The sequence below is a fragment of the Candoia aspera genome, chromosome 7, assembly GCF_035149785.1.
Source record: "Candoia aspera isolate rCanAsp1 chromosome 7, rCanAsp1.hap2, whole genome shotgun sequence".
Lineage (NCBI taxonomy): Eukaryota > Metazoa > Chordata > Lepidosauria > Squamata > Boidae > Candoia > Candoia aspera.
Window position 1 is genome coordinate 7,045,041 of NC_086159.1, and position 17,392 is coordinate 7,062,432.

At 40.8% G+C, this 17,392-nt stretch overlaps 1 protein-coding gene across 2 annotated transcripts in view; it reads right to left on the minus strand.

Moving 5' to 3' along the window:
* CHCHD3 (coiled-coil-helix-coiled-coil-helix domain containing 3) overlaps positions 1–17,392 on the minus strand; it is a 282,436-nt gene that overhangs the window by 140,514 nt on the left and 124,530 nt on the right. For both annotated transcript variants that reach the window (XR_010068335.1, XM_063308933.1), the window contains exon 5: positions 6,751–6,834. Coding sequence is in view for 1 of the 2 variants with exons in the window: in XM_063308933.1 (XP_063165003.1) it covers positions 6,751–6,834 (84 nt within the window). In the remaining variant the exon portion in view is untranslated. The remainder of the gene's footprint in view (positions 1–6,750; positions 6,835–17,392) is intronic.

Sequence of the window (17,392 nt, forward strand, 5' to 3'; positions counted from 1 at the left end):
GCTTGTTTGGGAAGATATTCTCAAGTCTGAGGGATTTATTTAAATTTGAGTTTGTCAGTTTCGTTCATAATGCCAACTCCCATTACCACTATTTCTCTGTTTCCTGAAAAAGCCAGCTCAGGCACAGGCACTTTTGTATGGACCTGGCTTGACCAAAAGGCCACACCTCATCAATCTACACCTCTCCTCCCAGCAACTTCATCTCATCTTCTTCACTTGAACTACTCAACTTTGCCAACTCCAGTGGCCCTGCAAAGGAACAAATACAGTTTCCAAGACAGACCTCTTGGTGATACAGACTTCAACAACAATCTAAATTCGGCTTCTGGGTCTGTCAGACTCCTTTCTCTCACATCCCTGGTGTTTCCATCACCACAAGCATTAGATCCTCCCCTACACAGGGATACTGAGAAAGTGGAGACATCTGCCATCTTTATATCAGGCAGGTCACCATGTGGTTGACATACTGGTCAACCACCTGTCTTTTTATGCCTCTAATAATTCACCATTACTCAGAGCCCCTCCTACATCACCCAGAAACTTGCACAACAAGGATATCTGTTCATTCTTCATGGACTGGACCCCTCTAAGATCTTTTTCATCCTATCCAGGCAGCCTCATTCTCCATGACTGCCAAAGCATCACAACAGGAGTCAGGTGCCTCTATCTTCTCCCCAGAGGCTTCTGTCACCACCCGCTCTGCCTCTCCCAGCTTCTCTTGGCCTTAAGGGAATCAAGTAGTTCCCTGAGAGCCAGGAGCTCACATATCCAGGAATTCTGTCCAGCAGAAAGATAATCATATATATATGATACTTGGCATCATCCACTAGATAGCCCCCACATCTCTGCTGCCTGACTGCCTACCTGGAGTTATTTTTTAGCGTTTATTTAGACTGAAAATCACTTCCTTAATAGATTAGCAGGGGAAAGGGCCAAATATCCTGATGTGAGAGATTTTGGGAAAACTGGGAAAGATGAATGTTAGACCAAAACAGCCAACAGGTAGGAGAGGAATTAAGCAGTAGCTATCTCACTGTAAGTGGCAGCTCAGTTCAGGCTGCAAAAAGCCCAGGAAGAAGAGATTCAAAATGTTCAAAAGGACTCCACCTTAATGAACTCACTAATAAAAGAGGGCTTCCAATCACAGTTTCCAAAATTCTGTCCTTTACCCCTCCTCTTTGCCTTAAAATACTTGACTGAATCTGTGTAGTTCTCGCTTCCTTGAATGGGCCCTCCGTGAAGGGCTTGATACCTGGTCTCCTTGTCCTGCTGCCCAACCAGCATGAGCACTTCACTCATGAGACTGTGTCACTGCCATTTATAAAGCAGCACAACATTTTGTTGTTGGGCTGTCACACTTTGTTGGCTGGGGCTCCCTCGTGCTCAAAGATCAATACTGTAATTAAATCCATTTTTTTTTCTCCCCAGTCTTCTTAAAAGTCAAACCACACCAGGAACGGTCTCCCTGCTCACAGTGTCTGAAACAACGCTGCAACTGCCGCCTCCAGAATTGGTCTTTATGAATAGAGGCACTATTTCTTTCCTCCCATGGCAATCAATACATCTCCCACTTCAGGAAGTGTGCCAAGATTCTCATGCTTCACTGATGGGGAAGCAAAGGGTGGAGAGGAAGAACATGGCTAAACAAAAATCAGCATTGAGCAGCACAGCTACACTCAGGAAACCCATACAAGAATGCAGGGCTACGGAAAGCAAACACTGGAGTCAAGAAGTAACTTTTCTTATCATGCAAGAACTTACCTAAGAGCATTAGGCAAACTACCCAATGGGGCTCTTACTAATATGTCTATAATCCTATATGTTTCTGTAATACAGACAGCTTATACATGTTGCAATTCCACACTGAAATACTATGAATGACTTAAAAATATCAGCCATTTTAGTAAACAATCTAACATATGCAAGCTAAATACAGACAAAGCAACACTGTGTTGTGAGGCTGATGTGACCAACTGAGACTATATTTGGACATGCATCTTCTCACACTGGCTAACACCACTTTTTTTTTCCCCATGGGCTTGACCTCCCTAATTTTAACTGATGACTTTGTTTCATCCTAGAATGGGACACTGCATGGTAAGTTAAAGTGCCATGGTTTCTCACCTGAAGTAATTCTGATGATGCTTCCTGTCCTGAGCATGTCAAGTTCTGGACAGCCAATAAGATCTGGCTGCCCTACCCAAAGACATGTCCCTGAGTAGTTGCTCCCCTTTTCTTTAAGCCAGCAAGATATTTAAGCCAAATAATGGCTGCAAAATTCAGAACAGCCCTACTTCTGGCAAGATTTAATGTCCTTCCAACAGCTGTTCTTGAGGGGAAACTCTGGGATATTACAATTCAGCAAGGACTTTGCCCCTGTGGCCAAGGAATTACTAAACATTAACCCAAGTTTTGCTATTTGCCCTTATTATAAAGAAACTTCGTTACAGCTAACCTTGCCCGGCCCATCTAGTCAGATTTCCAGGCCACCCAGATTCATTTTATTTACAGTAATTATTGTCCAACCAATGTGATTGTGTTTCTCTGGGCTATGTTCTGCTCTACTCTTTGTAAAATACCTTGTATTCTGAGCACATCAGTTTTATAATTATTAGTTTTGTTATAATTATTCATTTGCTCCTTATTTTCTGTCTCAGAATTGTCTTCTTTTCTTTTCTGGCTTGGTCAATGACCAGAATGAAGCTTACTGAGATGGAGACAGGAGAACAAATAAGAACAAACCAGTTTTGGTCAATGGCCAAAGTAATTAACTGAAACAGATGTATCTCCAAAGTCAATGGAAAACCAGCCAGGATATTGCCTGATTGTCTGCCTGGGGCAAGGAGTTTCATAACCATGGAATAACCATGCACACAAAAAAGCCTTTTCTTATGTGTCTGCCCAATGGGTTTCAGATACACGTGGAAAACACAAAACGAATCTGCCGTGTGACTGACTGGAACAAAAGGAGTCAATCCTTTAGGGCTTGTCCTAAAATCATGGAAACAAGGGTACTGAGGCACTTAAAGGGCCTGTTCCCACCAGTGGGACAAATGGAGAAAAATACAGCAGACCTTATTTGGCATCTCAGGGACAGGCTGAAATAAATGTGCTAATTGGCTGTCCTTCTCAGGTACCAATTTGGGGTGGGCTTGCGAGTTCTGAAAATGTTTGGATGAACTTAGTGATGGAAGACTACAGATAAAATTGCTTAAGTTTATTGATTTCATGCATGGGCTTTCCAGGGATTATGGACTAAAGATGTATGCCTTTTGCCCTATGAAATGATCATTATGTGCATGTCTTTCCATAGTACACATTTTCACATGAAAGGAAGGCTGACTCCAGAGGTTTACGCTAAGCTTCTGCACTGTATCTTAAATCCTATTACACTGTGGTTTTGGCGTCTGACATCTATGGATTCATTACAGGATAGGAGCCTGTCCATTTAACTTCCTCCCTCCCTCTTTTTTTAACCGCAGACAATTCCAGTTGCCAATGGACCAACAAGTGAGCAGGGTTTTTTACACAGATCTCTCAGATCTACATCCAATAGATTATCTGATGAATGGCATTGGCTCTAATTATATACATTCTTGGGTATAGATGTGAAACATGGATGACATGTTTCATTTCAACTGCATGTGCACAGTTTTGAAACATGCCAGGCAGGCAGAGTGTTGATGGTGGTGGGAGGGAGGGAGGGAAGGAAGGAGAGATAATACTCTGTAATGACAGATTGTCAGTTTTCTTCAATTTTTAGCATTGGCACTTTGGAAATGAAGTAATGACACAGCAAAATGATGGAGTATCTGGGTGCATTTGTTGAGGTCTCCCGCTGGAAGAAAAGCGAGCGTTTTCATTCTAAGTGTCTTCATTATTCCAATCTGTTCTCCCATTGATTTGCCATTTCCTATACAAGGGTGGCAATTAACTCACTATGAGCTCCCAACGCATTAGAACCAGTTTCTTCTGCTGTCAGCTAGTCGGTTTTCATTCAACACGACCAAAAAGCAAATCCAACAATTCCATTCTTGGCTATTGTGTCTATTTCTGTATGCTGCTGGGGACTGCTGCGACACCAGCCTGAATCAAGAGAACCGGCTCATATTTTCTTTGGGTCTGAAGAGGAAAAGGTCCCTTTAGAGCTGATGAATGAATCTTCCTTGAAGTCGAACGTGGGAAGCTTTAAATAACAAGGTTATAGCCTGAACAGATCTACTGCGTGGGAAGGTTATTCTTTAACTCTGGTGTTCAACTATTCCATCGGTGTGCGCAGTAATTCACAACCGAGATAGGCTACTGCCGCCCGACAACTACCAGCTATACTCAGGGAACCTGTTTTTTCATTCAGTATTAAAGAGGGTATATTTATTTAGAAGACGAGCCATATTTATTGATGCCTATTTTCCCGGACAGTAGAATTACTTATGCGTCCGCTCTGAAGTTGCCATGATGCACAGCAACTGGGTCCAGCATTAATCCTCACCAAAAGGTTGACAAGGTCTTCACTTCGGCCTCTGAAATATTTTCGATGTGACAGCAGTCAGATGATGATGAGTGTATATATAGTAATTCGGCTTTAGAAGGCGCACCTCACTGACACTAATCTGTTTTGCTGTCATCTGCCTTTATTATCAATGGCTGCAGTAATAACTCTAGTGAAGAGAAAGATGGATATAGAACTGCTAATGTGGGGGGAGCAATAAAAAAGAGTCAATTAATTATATGAACTCTGAGATAGGGATACAACAGGTACCTGGCAGTCAAGGTGCTTTATCTTGAAAATTAGTTTAGGGTTAAGCTAACTTTCTTAGCCAAAATAATCAGTGCTTCTGTGCTTCCTTATGTTTTCTGCTTGTCTTACGTCTTGCAAGCACAGCTTCTGGTCAGGAATACTGAAGATACACCGATCACAGCAGAGACCTTGATCCATTCACGTATTTCAGACCTCAGATCAACTGATCCCAGCCTGGGACTTCCCAGATTTGCTGACATATCTAGGAATTTCCACAATTCTCTAGATTACAACCGTAGCCCTGCAGATGTTTCACAATACGGCAGTCATTATTTGCAGCAAGCATGGCCTCTGTACCCTGGGAAACCTGGGAGTTCAAGGCCAACTTCACTGGAATTGCATTCTAGAGTCTCAGCTTTCTTAGAAGGTAAGGTGAGTGTAACAGTTTGTGAATGGCCAGTGATAACGAAGACAAAGTCTCCAAGTTCTGAGGAAGCAAATAATTGATTATACAAAGCAATCAGTGGCTGTTTGTTCCAATGTCAGTCAGTCAGTCAGTCAATACATACATACATACATACATACCCTAATTTTACCAAAAAAAAAAACCCACCACCCTGCTTGGAACTGCCTATATTCTTAGGCACTACCTTAATAATTCTTAGGTCCTTGGTTAGGACTTTAATTATTAAGTTTCCACCAGTCTTAGACTGTGAATCTAACTGTAGATTACCCACACGTAATAACATATTTTCTGTGTGACAAAAAAGGCAAGTTCCATGTTACACATCTCCAGTTAAAAGGATCTCTCTCAACAGGTCTTGGAAAGACTTTTGCTTCAGATTTGGAAAGCTCCCAGAAATCAGAGTCGGACAGTATCTTGGGTAGATATCTGACTCTATTAAGTAGGGTTCCTATTTTCCATATGCGTGAATTGTTGAGTATTATTTTCAACGGGACACAAGACCTCGCTTTTTTTTTTTTTTTTGTCCTGGTATATGTTGGTTCAATCTTCAATTTCTTGCAGCTAATTTAATGAGCTGCAGCATATGCCAAAATTCATTTAACATATTGTAGGAATAATGAGTTTCTGACATGCTTTCTCCCAGCAACACATTTCCTTTTCTCTCCCCATCTTCCTTGTGTTGTTTTTAAATCTTCGTCTCTCTTTGAAAACAGTGTAACCAAGAGCCAGAGGAAGCATTCTGCAAAGCTCATAAATTATCATTTGTAGGATTTTACATGGCCTTAATAAAGTTCTGTTCTTCTTCCTGATTATCAACAAAGGAGAAGAGCAGCCGTTCCACTCTGCTACCTCAAGTTCTTTAAGGCTCCAGAGCCAAGTAAAACAATCTTTGGTGCAATATTGGAATTAATCACCAGAAAATCATACTCGGAAAAGTTGGATTAGGTCAAACTAATCCAATATGTCAGTCTGGACAGCCAGACCTTTGATGGCTGGATACTCAGATGGCTTGGGAACTCTGTTCCCTGGGAAATTTGCACAAACCTCTGTATTCTTTGGGAAAGCTCCAAGGCTTCTAAAAGTTGAGATGACTTTCAACAGTTAAGGTCCACCCACAGAAACTAGTTAAGGTGGTCACTAGAACAGACCAAATGTTTATTGCAGACCTGCTTTACAATTTACAATGTTCTTTTTTTTTTTAAGTTTGAAAAAAAACGTATCTTGCCTTCTACTGAGCTAATTCCAATCTCTCCCTCTCTCTCTCTCTCTCTGTCACACAGAGAGAGAGAGAGAGAGAGAGAGATCCCTGCCAGAGGGAGCAGTCTAGTTTACAGCAAAGGGGGTTGAGAAACACTTTTAAAGGAGCTGTTCTTTCTCTGGCTGGTAGATGAGGACAGGAGCAGGTTCTTCCTCCCAAAAGCAAAGTTGGCCAACATCAGAGTGTTTTTCACATCAGTTCTGCGCATTGAAAACTTAGCAGAAGAGGAAGGGCCTATCACTTGTTCATAGCAAGTCACCTTCATTAAAAGCAAATAAGCTCTCTCACCCTCTCTTCCAGGCGGGCCAGCTGTTCCTTGTAGTAAGTTTCATGCTTCTTCAGCTCTCTCTCCTTTTCTTCCAGCTGCTTGGCCTTAAAGAAAACAAAACAAACAAACAAAAAAGAAGAGAGAAAAGATGAAGAACAACCAAGTTCCAGTCAAGTGAACATTTGGTATAAATTCTGCCTAATCAGTTCTACCCGGAGATGGAAACCTGCAGCATGTTCCATTTTTGCCAAGACAAGATATTAATACGATCATGATTAGCACATTGAGAAAGTTAAGCGCTCAGCCATTGTATTTTTCTGTTTGCTCAGCAGCTGTGCCTCTGATCAGCCAAACAGATCTAGGAATAGTTGTAAGACCGTGCCATGCACACAGTCCTGGAATGAATGCTTTAGTGGGGGGAAATGAACTGTAAAACCTGAAAAAGAATGACAGATGAAAACCAAGCGGCCAGCATGCAATCAAATTCCTGGTATGAGCAGTTAGAAAAAGAAAATTGCTATTCCAGCTTGGTACCTTCCTGATGCGTTAGTCTTCCAACTCTCATAATCCTGTGCTGGCTAGGGATGGTGGCAGATTTCTGAAATTCACTGCCCAATTAGATGCCAAAATCAGCACTTACACTAACTGATTTTGAAATGTGAATGTAAACTACTTTGAATGGTTATATGGGTCATCCTTATAGGAAATGGCCTTCTGTAGATGTCGTGAATCCTCAGGAAGACTCTTAGCGTAGAGGGAATGGGGAATGGCTCTGAAGGGCAGGAGGAAGAGACGCTACTGATACGATGGTCCGATAAGGGGGCGCTGGGCCCAGGCCAAGGAAATAACGTACAAAACGTCTCAGACAAGGTCCTCCTTAGTTCACACGAAGGTAAAGTGAGGGAAGCACATTCAGACTTACCAGATTCTGCCACTATAGCTGTTGCAATGAAAGTAGTCCTGACCTATGGCGTTGCTTTCTTAAGTCTACCATGTAGGGCTGACATTTAGAGATGGAAGACTAAATCGCATTAGCCAACCTAACCCTGAGTTAAACATCTTTGCAAGCATATAAAAGGCTATGGATACGACAGGATCATTACCATTTAAAAATAAACTAGTGCCAAGAAACTAACCAGCAAGAACGAGGTAACTGGGGCAAACTTTACGATTTGCGAGGATGGCAGGAACACAGATTCCTCTGCAGATATTTCCAGCAGAAGCTGAACAATGTTTGCTTGCTAAGAATTTCCAGTTGCTGATCAAAAAAGATAATCATAGTCTATCCTTACTCAGAGTCGGGTATCTTGGAGAAATAAGACTTCAGCTTGCAAGTGAAATCGCCCTGAAGGGTTCTGGAGGTGGTCACGGAGCATTTCGCCTCATAAATACCAGTGATATTTCATCTCAAAACCAAGGGAGGGAGATGTATTTTTAAAGAAATTAACTCCATTTTTAAAAGTACTTTCTTTTATGCAAAAAGAGATAGGAATTCAGCCAAGACAGAATGAAGCAGAATGCAAAATATTGGGAAACAAAAAAGAAAATTGTTCTCTACACAGGTTTTATTTTTTGAGAGTGGACTTGACAATTGTTACAGTTACCGGTCATAAGACTGACGTCATATGGAAATGTATGTATTTATTTTATTTTATTTTAATCCCGCCTTTATTATTTTTATAAATAACTCAAGACACAGCAGAATAAGACAAGTGAGGGAAGCTTGTAAAATATTTATTCATTCATTCATTCATTCATTCATTTTTCAAATTTAGTCACTGCCCATTTCACTCAAACAGTGACTCTGGGCGGTTTCCAATAAAACTAGAATAAATAATCATAATATACAATAAAACAATATTCTTAAATAAAAATATAATCCAAGACATAGATGTTTAAAAAGGTCTTAATGTGCGGGAGCATCTTCAGGATGCTAACCACCCCCAGGTCAAAATATACCCATGCCATGCAGCAAATGCATGAAAAAATGAAACAGTAGTGTTAATGTTTGTCTATTCGTAAATCGGCACGCTCCAGTGGGCCAATCTGCACCACTGGTTAGGATAGCCTTTCCCAACTGGAACACAACTGGGATATGTTGGGCTTCAACTCCCATAATTTACAACTAGCAGGGCCAATGGGAATTCTGGGAGCCACAATCTAAGACATCTGGAAAGCTCAGTTTCCAGTTGAAAAGTTTTTTTTTCCCACTGACACAAACCACCTATTTCAATTCTCTGGATTTAAATCAATCCAATCTGCCTCTTTTCTTTGAATGATAATAATAGCCATTATCAAAAACCTAAGTTTCTTTTCTCTGCTGGGTGTATTTTAGCCAGCTATCTTTCCTGACACAATTCAAAGTCAGTATATTTATCCTAGCAAAAATATGTTTGAAACTACAGGGAAAAAATAATAATAAGACACATCCTTCAAGTTAGCTCACTCAAACAAAGACAGGTTAGAGAAGATTTCAGAAACCCAGTCCACTGCCCAATCTGCATGTACAGCAAGCTAAGAAACTTACCTGAAATGCAGACTATATTCAATATTTTAGAATTGCAATAGTTAAGCCCTACTTAGGGAAGCACAGAAGGTTGTTAGGGTAAGTAGAACGAAGATCCTTTCTCCTTATTCCCTAATCCCACTTTCTTAATCCTGTTAAGGGCTATAGAAGCTTGAAACATGTTTGATGCATGTTATATACCTAAACTTGCCCACTACTGTGTTGGAGAAAACATTTCACCTTTGCACCATTTGGCTTTGAACACAAAGTATGACAAGATCTTTCTCAGCCTTGTAACACACTCTGTCAAAAATCAACCTTAAGACTGTATTCATCAAATGGGATGCTGGGCTGCCACTAATGAGGACTTCCTTGTCATCTGAAGGGTCTGATAGAGGGAATTCTGGCATTTAGTTTTATCATCTTTGGGGAGTCTAAAAACACTGCTTCCTGGTTGGGGGGGGCACAGCGCTAACAACGTATGAAAGTTCCTGGATTAAGCGCATCCCATTCATTCAGTCATTAGTTTGGCTGTCACGTAGTCAGGTGTAGCTTCCTTCGTACCCTGGCACTCCAACTAACTAGGTGAGGAGGAGACAGGGTGCCCCCACCCCCCCAGGCACTGATGAACTCCCACCATCCTTTTGGTTATGCTGGCCGGAAAAAGGGGGAGTTGAAGTTCTTGGGATGACACGGGTCCCAACCCCTCATCTCTGCTGGCCTCCTCATTCTCTTTGGGAATCATTATTCTATGAAGCCAATTCCATTTACTATCAATCTTTTTTTTTCTTACCGTGTATTCCATTTCCTGGAAGCATGTAAACGCAGAATACAAAGCCATAAGCGTGTACAACAAATTAGATAAAATAAAAGCATTAAGCAGACAAGACCCAAGTGCACTCTCCCAGTTAAGGGCACTTCGATAGAGACATCTTCCAAGAAATTTGGAGGTTCTTGCTTGAAATTAAACTTAGTGTGAAACATCCCTGAATGTGCTGCTAAAAAAAAAAATCCTCCTGTGTATTTGCCTTCCTTAATCCTTTGGGACAGGAAGCAACATGGCCCCTGTGGGCACAATGCAACATACCGCATTATGCTGTCCAAACCAAAATAATTATTAAGAAAATGCTAAAGTCTTATGAGAGTTTGGATGAGAACAGAGAAGTTGTGTCTCAGATTGCCAAACTTTATGAGATTTTTGGCAACGTCATGAGGATCTGGCCATTTAAAAATATATTTACATTTATTTATATGTGTACATTTTTATTTATTGGCTGAAAAGCCATTGGCTAAAGAGCTATGAACATCAGTGGAAACTATGAACAACTTTGTAGCTGACATACACCTCAGAGACCAAATATAGCCCAAAAGAAACTAGTAGAGATTGTCCTATATACAGATTAACAGAAGAACCAGAGCAGTCAAGGAATCTTTATTTATGTTATTATTGGGAAACTGAAAAAATACTTTATGCATTTCTCTACTTTGGAAGAATGAGGAGTATACGAGTAAAATAAAATAAAAAGTAGCGCTAGTAACAACAATCAGCTGGTATACACTACTTTCAATAGTTTAGAAGTCAAGACAGGGATGGATCCTTTGGGAAAGCCATGCCATCCACACAGTCATCCTACAGCACATTATCAATAGTGTATTGATCAGTGTTTTATCAAGAGCTCTGTCAGCCATAAGCGCCTGGAAACAGGCTGTCTCAACACTCCCATCATAACTGCGCACTGAATTTAAGATGGATCTGTATGAATGGTTCACTTCTAGAGATCTGAGAAAGGTAGCTGATACTTGAACAATGGCAATCTACAAGGAACAATGGCAATCTAGAAAAACATTTTGGAAACATCCCAGGCACAGGCTCAACAGATGTAGTGTTTACCATGTAGTACCATGCAGTGTGAGAAGATCAGAATGATCCTCAATATATGCTACTCCTTGGCACCTATAGAGTTCAGAGCTTCCACTGAAGGCCCAGTTTCTCCTCAATATTTTGCCAAGAGGTAGTTACAGTTTGAGAAGTCAGTGGAGTGGAAACTAGCTAAAAAACGAAAAGTCAGGAAGCTATTTGAACTTTCAATATTCAGCCTTGGAAATTTAAGTTTATTAAATATACGCAAAAAAGAGGGAGAGAGAAAGGTCATTTTTGCATTGTAAGTGACACATAGAGAAGCTGCAGGATGTCTAAGCAGACACCAACTCCCTTTGCTAACTTGAACAGATCAATTAAAAGCAATTGCCTGGGTGTCACAGAAGAAAACAGAAGCAGCAAATGAATGAACTTACTGCAGTGGAACAAGGAAAGCGAGAGAGAATGCTAAAGAAAACTGATCATTAAGAAATAGACAAAGAGCCCTGCCAGATCAGGCCAAGGTCCCACAGACCAGCATTCTGGGGCAGAGGGTAGGGAAGCAGATGCTTTCAGGAGCTCAGAGATAGGAAGACAGTAACTGTCCTCCACTGTTGCTCCTGAGCAGCTATTACTGATGGGATACTGCTTATGATTCTGGAGGTAATAAAGAGCCACAAGTCTAGGAGTCCTTGAAAACTCAGTCCTCCATGAATTCCTCCAGTCTCCTTTTCAACCTTTTCAACTGGTCTCCATCACCACATCTGATGGTAGCTAAATCCATAACTATACTTTCTGCAATGCTCTAACTCAGTGTTTCTCAACCTTGGCAACTTTCAGATGGGTGGACTTCAACAATTCAACTCAACAATTCCCCTGCTGGCTGGGGAATTCTGGAAGTTGAAGTCCACCCATCTGAAAGTTGCCAAGGTTGAAAAACACTGCTACTCCTTATCAGTCCTACATTGCCCCACATTCAATTTTAATGAAGGACTCTAAATTCTAACATTATGAGAAAATGAAAACTTTGTTCAAGTAACATTTTTGATGCACCTGTGATTGTATGTAACATTTCCCTTATTCCTCTTTATGCCAAGCTAAGAACAACATCCACAAAACCCCAGTCACCTAGATAGCATAGTCTTTCTTCGCAGGGGACCAGCCTTTCTCTGCATCTTTACCATGTTTCAATCCTTTTTCAGATGCAGTGACCACATAACCATACACAGCATTCAAAGGGTGTTCTCCCAGTGGACTTGTATAATGGCATTACTAAGTTGGCTGCTTTATTTTCAGCTCTCCTCCTAAAGCCAAGCGTGGAATTGGCTTTTTTAAAAAAAGAGTAATGGGCCAGTAGCTTGATTTTTTTGTTGAGCTGTCTGCCGTCACTCCAATCAGTCCTCGCCTGTCACTACCAGCTCAAATCTCATCAATGTAAATGCAAATGTTGGATATTCTGTGACAACATACCTTGTTCTATACTTTACACTGAACTACATTTGCCATTTCGATACCCAATTAGCCTGTTTGGGGTTCCTCTGGAGTCCTTTAAATTCCTTTTTGATGCAATTATCCAGAATCATTTTAAATCATCAACAGCCTTGGATACCACAATGTTCATCCTACCTCCAGGTAATTTACGAAGACATTAAAAAATATTGGTTCCACACTTTTCCCATTTTGTACAGTGAAGTGTCCATACACGTAACCTCATAAGACATGTCCCTAGTTCACCCTCAATTTTTGTTCCTTACCATTTTTTAATAAAACCCCAAACAATCAACAGCCCAAATATATATATTTTTTAAAAACTCTACCAAGCTCTAAATGGTGTTTGTGTGTGCACGCGCATGTGCAACTGAGATTTGGAAACAGCTGGGATTTTTAGCAGCCAGGAGATGTCGGCTTTCAAACCAGATTTCCCGAAAAGCCCGTTATCCATTCATTTTGATACATACTTCTTTTTATTTTGCTATAAAGTTTTGCTACAGATTTCCGGAACAAAATATTGGGCATCTGTATAATTTCCCAATTTTATAAAATGACTCGTTCTGCTACTTGCCACAATCTTTCCAACCCTAGATTTAAATGATTACCAAATAACCAACTGTGAGGAACACCCTCTAAAATTACCCTTTCCAGAATGCGGAGATACCTAATAGGTAAGAGTTGAAAGACAACCTCCTCAATGTTTGTCCAAAGATACAATTACAGAACATTTTAAAAAAAACATCCGTAGCTGAATTCACCTCTTCTCATTTTAGGAAATATTTGAACTAATTCCACTGAAAATGTTGATGCAACGTGAATGTCCCTTTAGTCGTATCTGCTGTGAGATGTCATTCCCATATGCAACCCAACACACATGACTGGGTTAATGCATTGCCCTAAGCCATGAAAGTCATTTAAGCCTCAACTGGCTGGCTTTGCATATCCCGTAAAACAAAACAAAACAAAAATCCCATGGCTCATAGTGCACAATGGCTGGATCACACAAGCCACATTGTCACACACTTTGACCACTAACTAATTCCAAACACAATTCTCTCAAAGTTCTTTTTAACAAGATTTATCGATATAATTAATGTGAATCCTCTATGCAGGTCAAGAAGGCACAGTATGGAAAGAACGTGGCAAAACAGAATGGCTCCAGGTTGGCAAAGGAGTGAGACAAGGCTGTATACTCTTCCTTTATTTATTCGACCTATATGCTGAATATATATTAAGGGAAGCTGGATTGAAAGGAGATGAGCATGGTTTTAAAATTAGAGGAAGAAACATCAATAACCTGTGCTACGCTGATGAAATTTTCTGATAACCGAAAATGAAAAGGAACTGCAAGCTCTAGTAATAAAAGTCAAGGAGCAGAGTGAAAAAATGGGACTAAAATTAAATATAAAGAAGACCAAATTAATGACAACAGATACAACCACCACCATTAGAACTGGCAATGAAGATACTGAAGTGGTGGATAGGTTCTGCCTTTTAGGATGAACCATGAACAGTAAAGGAGCAAGTGGTCAAGAAATAAGCTGCAGACTAGCACTTGGTAGAGTAGCCACGAAGTCCTTAGAAAAGATATTCAGATGCCCTGATGTGTCTATACCTACAAAAAGCAGAATCGTGCAAGCCATGGTCTTCCCAGTGACCTTCTATGGAAGCAAAAGTTGGACTCTGAAGAAGCAGAATAGGAAAAGTATTGATGCTTTTGAACTTCGATGTTGGAGAAGACTCCTGAGAATACCATGGACCACCCAAGAAAAGAAACAAATTGATTATCAGCCCAGAGCTCTCACTCAAGGCTCAAATGGCCAGGCCTAAATTATCCTACTTCAGACACATTATGCAAAGACTCAGCTCTCTGGAAAAGACTCTGACGCTGGGAAGGTGGAAGGAAAGAGAAGAAGAGGGCAACCAGCAGCAAGGAGGATGGACTCAGGTATAGTAGCGATGGGTGTGCTGTTGGAAGACCTGAAACATCATGTTAGAGATGGATCATCATGGATAAAATCTACCTATGTGGTCAATAAAAGTTGACACTGACTTGATAGTACATAATCAATCATTCACTTGATATTAAAGGGTTACAAGAATTCCAGCAAACAATCTACTTTGCATCGAAAATCAAAATATCCCCACATATGTTAGGGTGGAGTCTCTCTGATTTTGCGACAGCTTTCCTGTGATCTGGGCAAGAGGTAGAATTCTTAAGTGATAACAGGGAAGTTTGGAATTTGTTGCTTATACATAACAGCCTTTGGTACTTTTATCAACCTGGGAACTGACTCTTACATATGTTGTGCTTTAGCATGATGTGGGAATCTGGTCACAGATTTACTTCAAATAGGAAATACTAATTCAGAAAAACATGACAATATCGTTAAAAAATAAAATCTCAACGAACACCAAAGAGACTTCGTGTTTGGGATTCTTGGCCCGGATTCTTGGCCCAAATTCTCGGCCCAGCAGAGATCCCAGCAGAATTGACATGATCTAACGAGACTACGGTGAGTTAGCAGTGCATGGAATTCTCCCTTGGAATAGGAATGTTGGACTCAATTAGCTCTGGCTCATATCATCTCATCGGCTTGTTAACATTTCTTAATTTCTACCGCGACGTGCCCCACCAGGAGCCGAGGGAGAAAAGAACGAATTGGTTAAACAAAGTGAGAAGAAGTTCATTTGTGGTATAGTAAGATTGCAAATCACTAAAGGGAGATAAATGAGGCACTGAGGGAGAAAGGCTTTCTAAAAGGCTTATGGCTCTGTAAACAGAGCTCACTAAATACTTCAAAAGAGAAATAAAAGGATCTGTGGTACACAGGCCTGCATTCCATCATGAGTCCAAGGCATGTAAGAGCTTTTCTCCGGGTGTCATTCACAAGAGCCCATTCCTGTACAGGCCACCCCATGTTGAAAGATCTTTAATAGGACACCTTCTGCAGGACCTGTCATAGGACAGTTTAACATCACCTATGAATCCTGCTTTCTGCAAGGTGGAGGTAATGGTTATTAGAATTGGAAGGGAGCCCCTTATTTTTACAGTTAGGGCTGAGTCCCAAATACATCTTTTTACCTTTTTGAGTTTTACAGCTTGTGTGCTGCAGGATTCAAAGTTGCTGCGTAAATATAATATCCACTGAGGGTTGGGCAGCATATTTATTTATTTATTTATTTTATTTTCTATCCCGCCTTTATTTTTATAAATAACTCAAGGCGGCAAACATACCGAATACTCCTTCCTCCTCCTATTTTCCCCACAACAACCACACTGTGAGGTCCGTTGGGCTGAGAGACAGTGACTGGCCCAAGGTCACCCAGCCGACTTTCATGCCTAAGGCAGGACTAGAACTCACGAACTCCTGGTTTCTAGCCCAGAGCCTTGTAAAGGAATGAAGGACAGCAAATGGCAGCACCTGGCTGACCTTGTTTGAAGATAAGCAAGGCTGGGCTTGATTAATACTTGGTTGGGAGCACATCTGTAGGCTACAGGCAAGCCATAAACAGAGTCCAAACCATTTCTGTATGGTTGCCAAGAAAACTACATAGACCAATCCATGAAGTCACCAGGAGTCAAGCTTGCTTATCACCCTGGAAGGAGAAGTAGCAACTTAGCCTTTGACACCAAACTTTTTGTGGAAGAGTAAGATACATTCACACTTTGGAGACCATGTTGTGATCGTTCTCACCAAATGGCTACTAATCCCCCAATGCAATTTACAAGAAGGCAAACTGGTCACGCCTCTGCCCCTTCCAATGCTCCCTCCTTGGTTTCCCCCCACCCCCAGTAAGGTATACTTCCAAGCATGCATGGCATTGCAAACAGTCACCATTTTTACCTTCTGCGAACACTCGTGGATCCAGCTTCGTGTGTATTCATCTTCGATAAAAACAAGTGAGGGAGGAAACCTGGCACATCCCAAGAGAAACGTCCATGGAGACTATAATGAGAACTCCAAGATTACCTGGACCTCATTTATCAGGAACAATGAGGAGATGGAAGCTTCTCATATATGTTAGTCTAGTTTTTCTCACAATAGTCTAAGTTTAATGTAAAAGATTACTGTAATATCAGCACAGGTTAAAGAAAAATCTATCCCTAATAAGGGAAAGTCTTCAATATTTCCAAAGCTATATGAATTTAGCACCCGCAGCCCAAGCCCATTTTCATTTTTTGCTGAGCCTGTAATGGGCTGTGATCATAAGTTTGAGGAAGAGGAATAAGAGCTGCAGCCAAGGCAACAGTTAGATAAGAGAAATCTGAGTCCAAAGCAGGAACAGGGGTGGAGAAAGCATCTCAGACTGGACCCTCCCTAGTTTTCTTTAGGATAAAGGCAGGGAGGAGAGAGGCACATTCAGAGTTGCAAAATTCTGGTACTGTAACCCTATAAAAGTCGTTTTAGTATTCATGACTTTGGTGTTCAAGTCTGGTCTGCCTCAAAGGGCTGACATCCATCTTGCAACTCTCAGTGAGAAATCACTGCAACTTTGACACACAAACATGCCAGAGAATTCACAGCTGATAGGCACTTCGACAAGGTAACATTACATTAACTTGGCTGAAAGACAGGATTCCGATGAATATTAATTAGCCATAGCAAAATAATTAACAATGACCATGTATTCAATTAACTGAATCTTGCACTTTAGTTGTAGATGAAAACTGTACAAGGTTTACCATTCTCTTTTTAATAAAAGTTTTAGCAAACACACTGAGGGCCTTGAAAAGGAAAGTTAGTCTGCAATTCTCATGCATCCCTAGATTGCATCAGTTTTAAATAAAAAATGGCAATAAAAT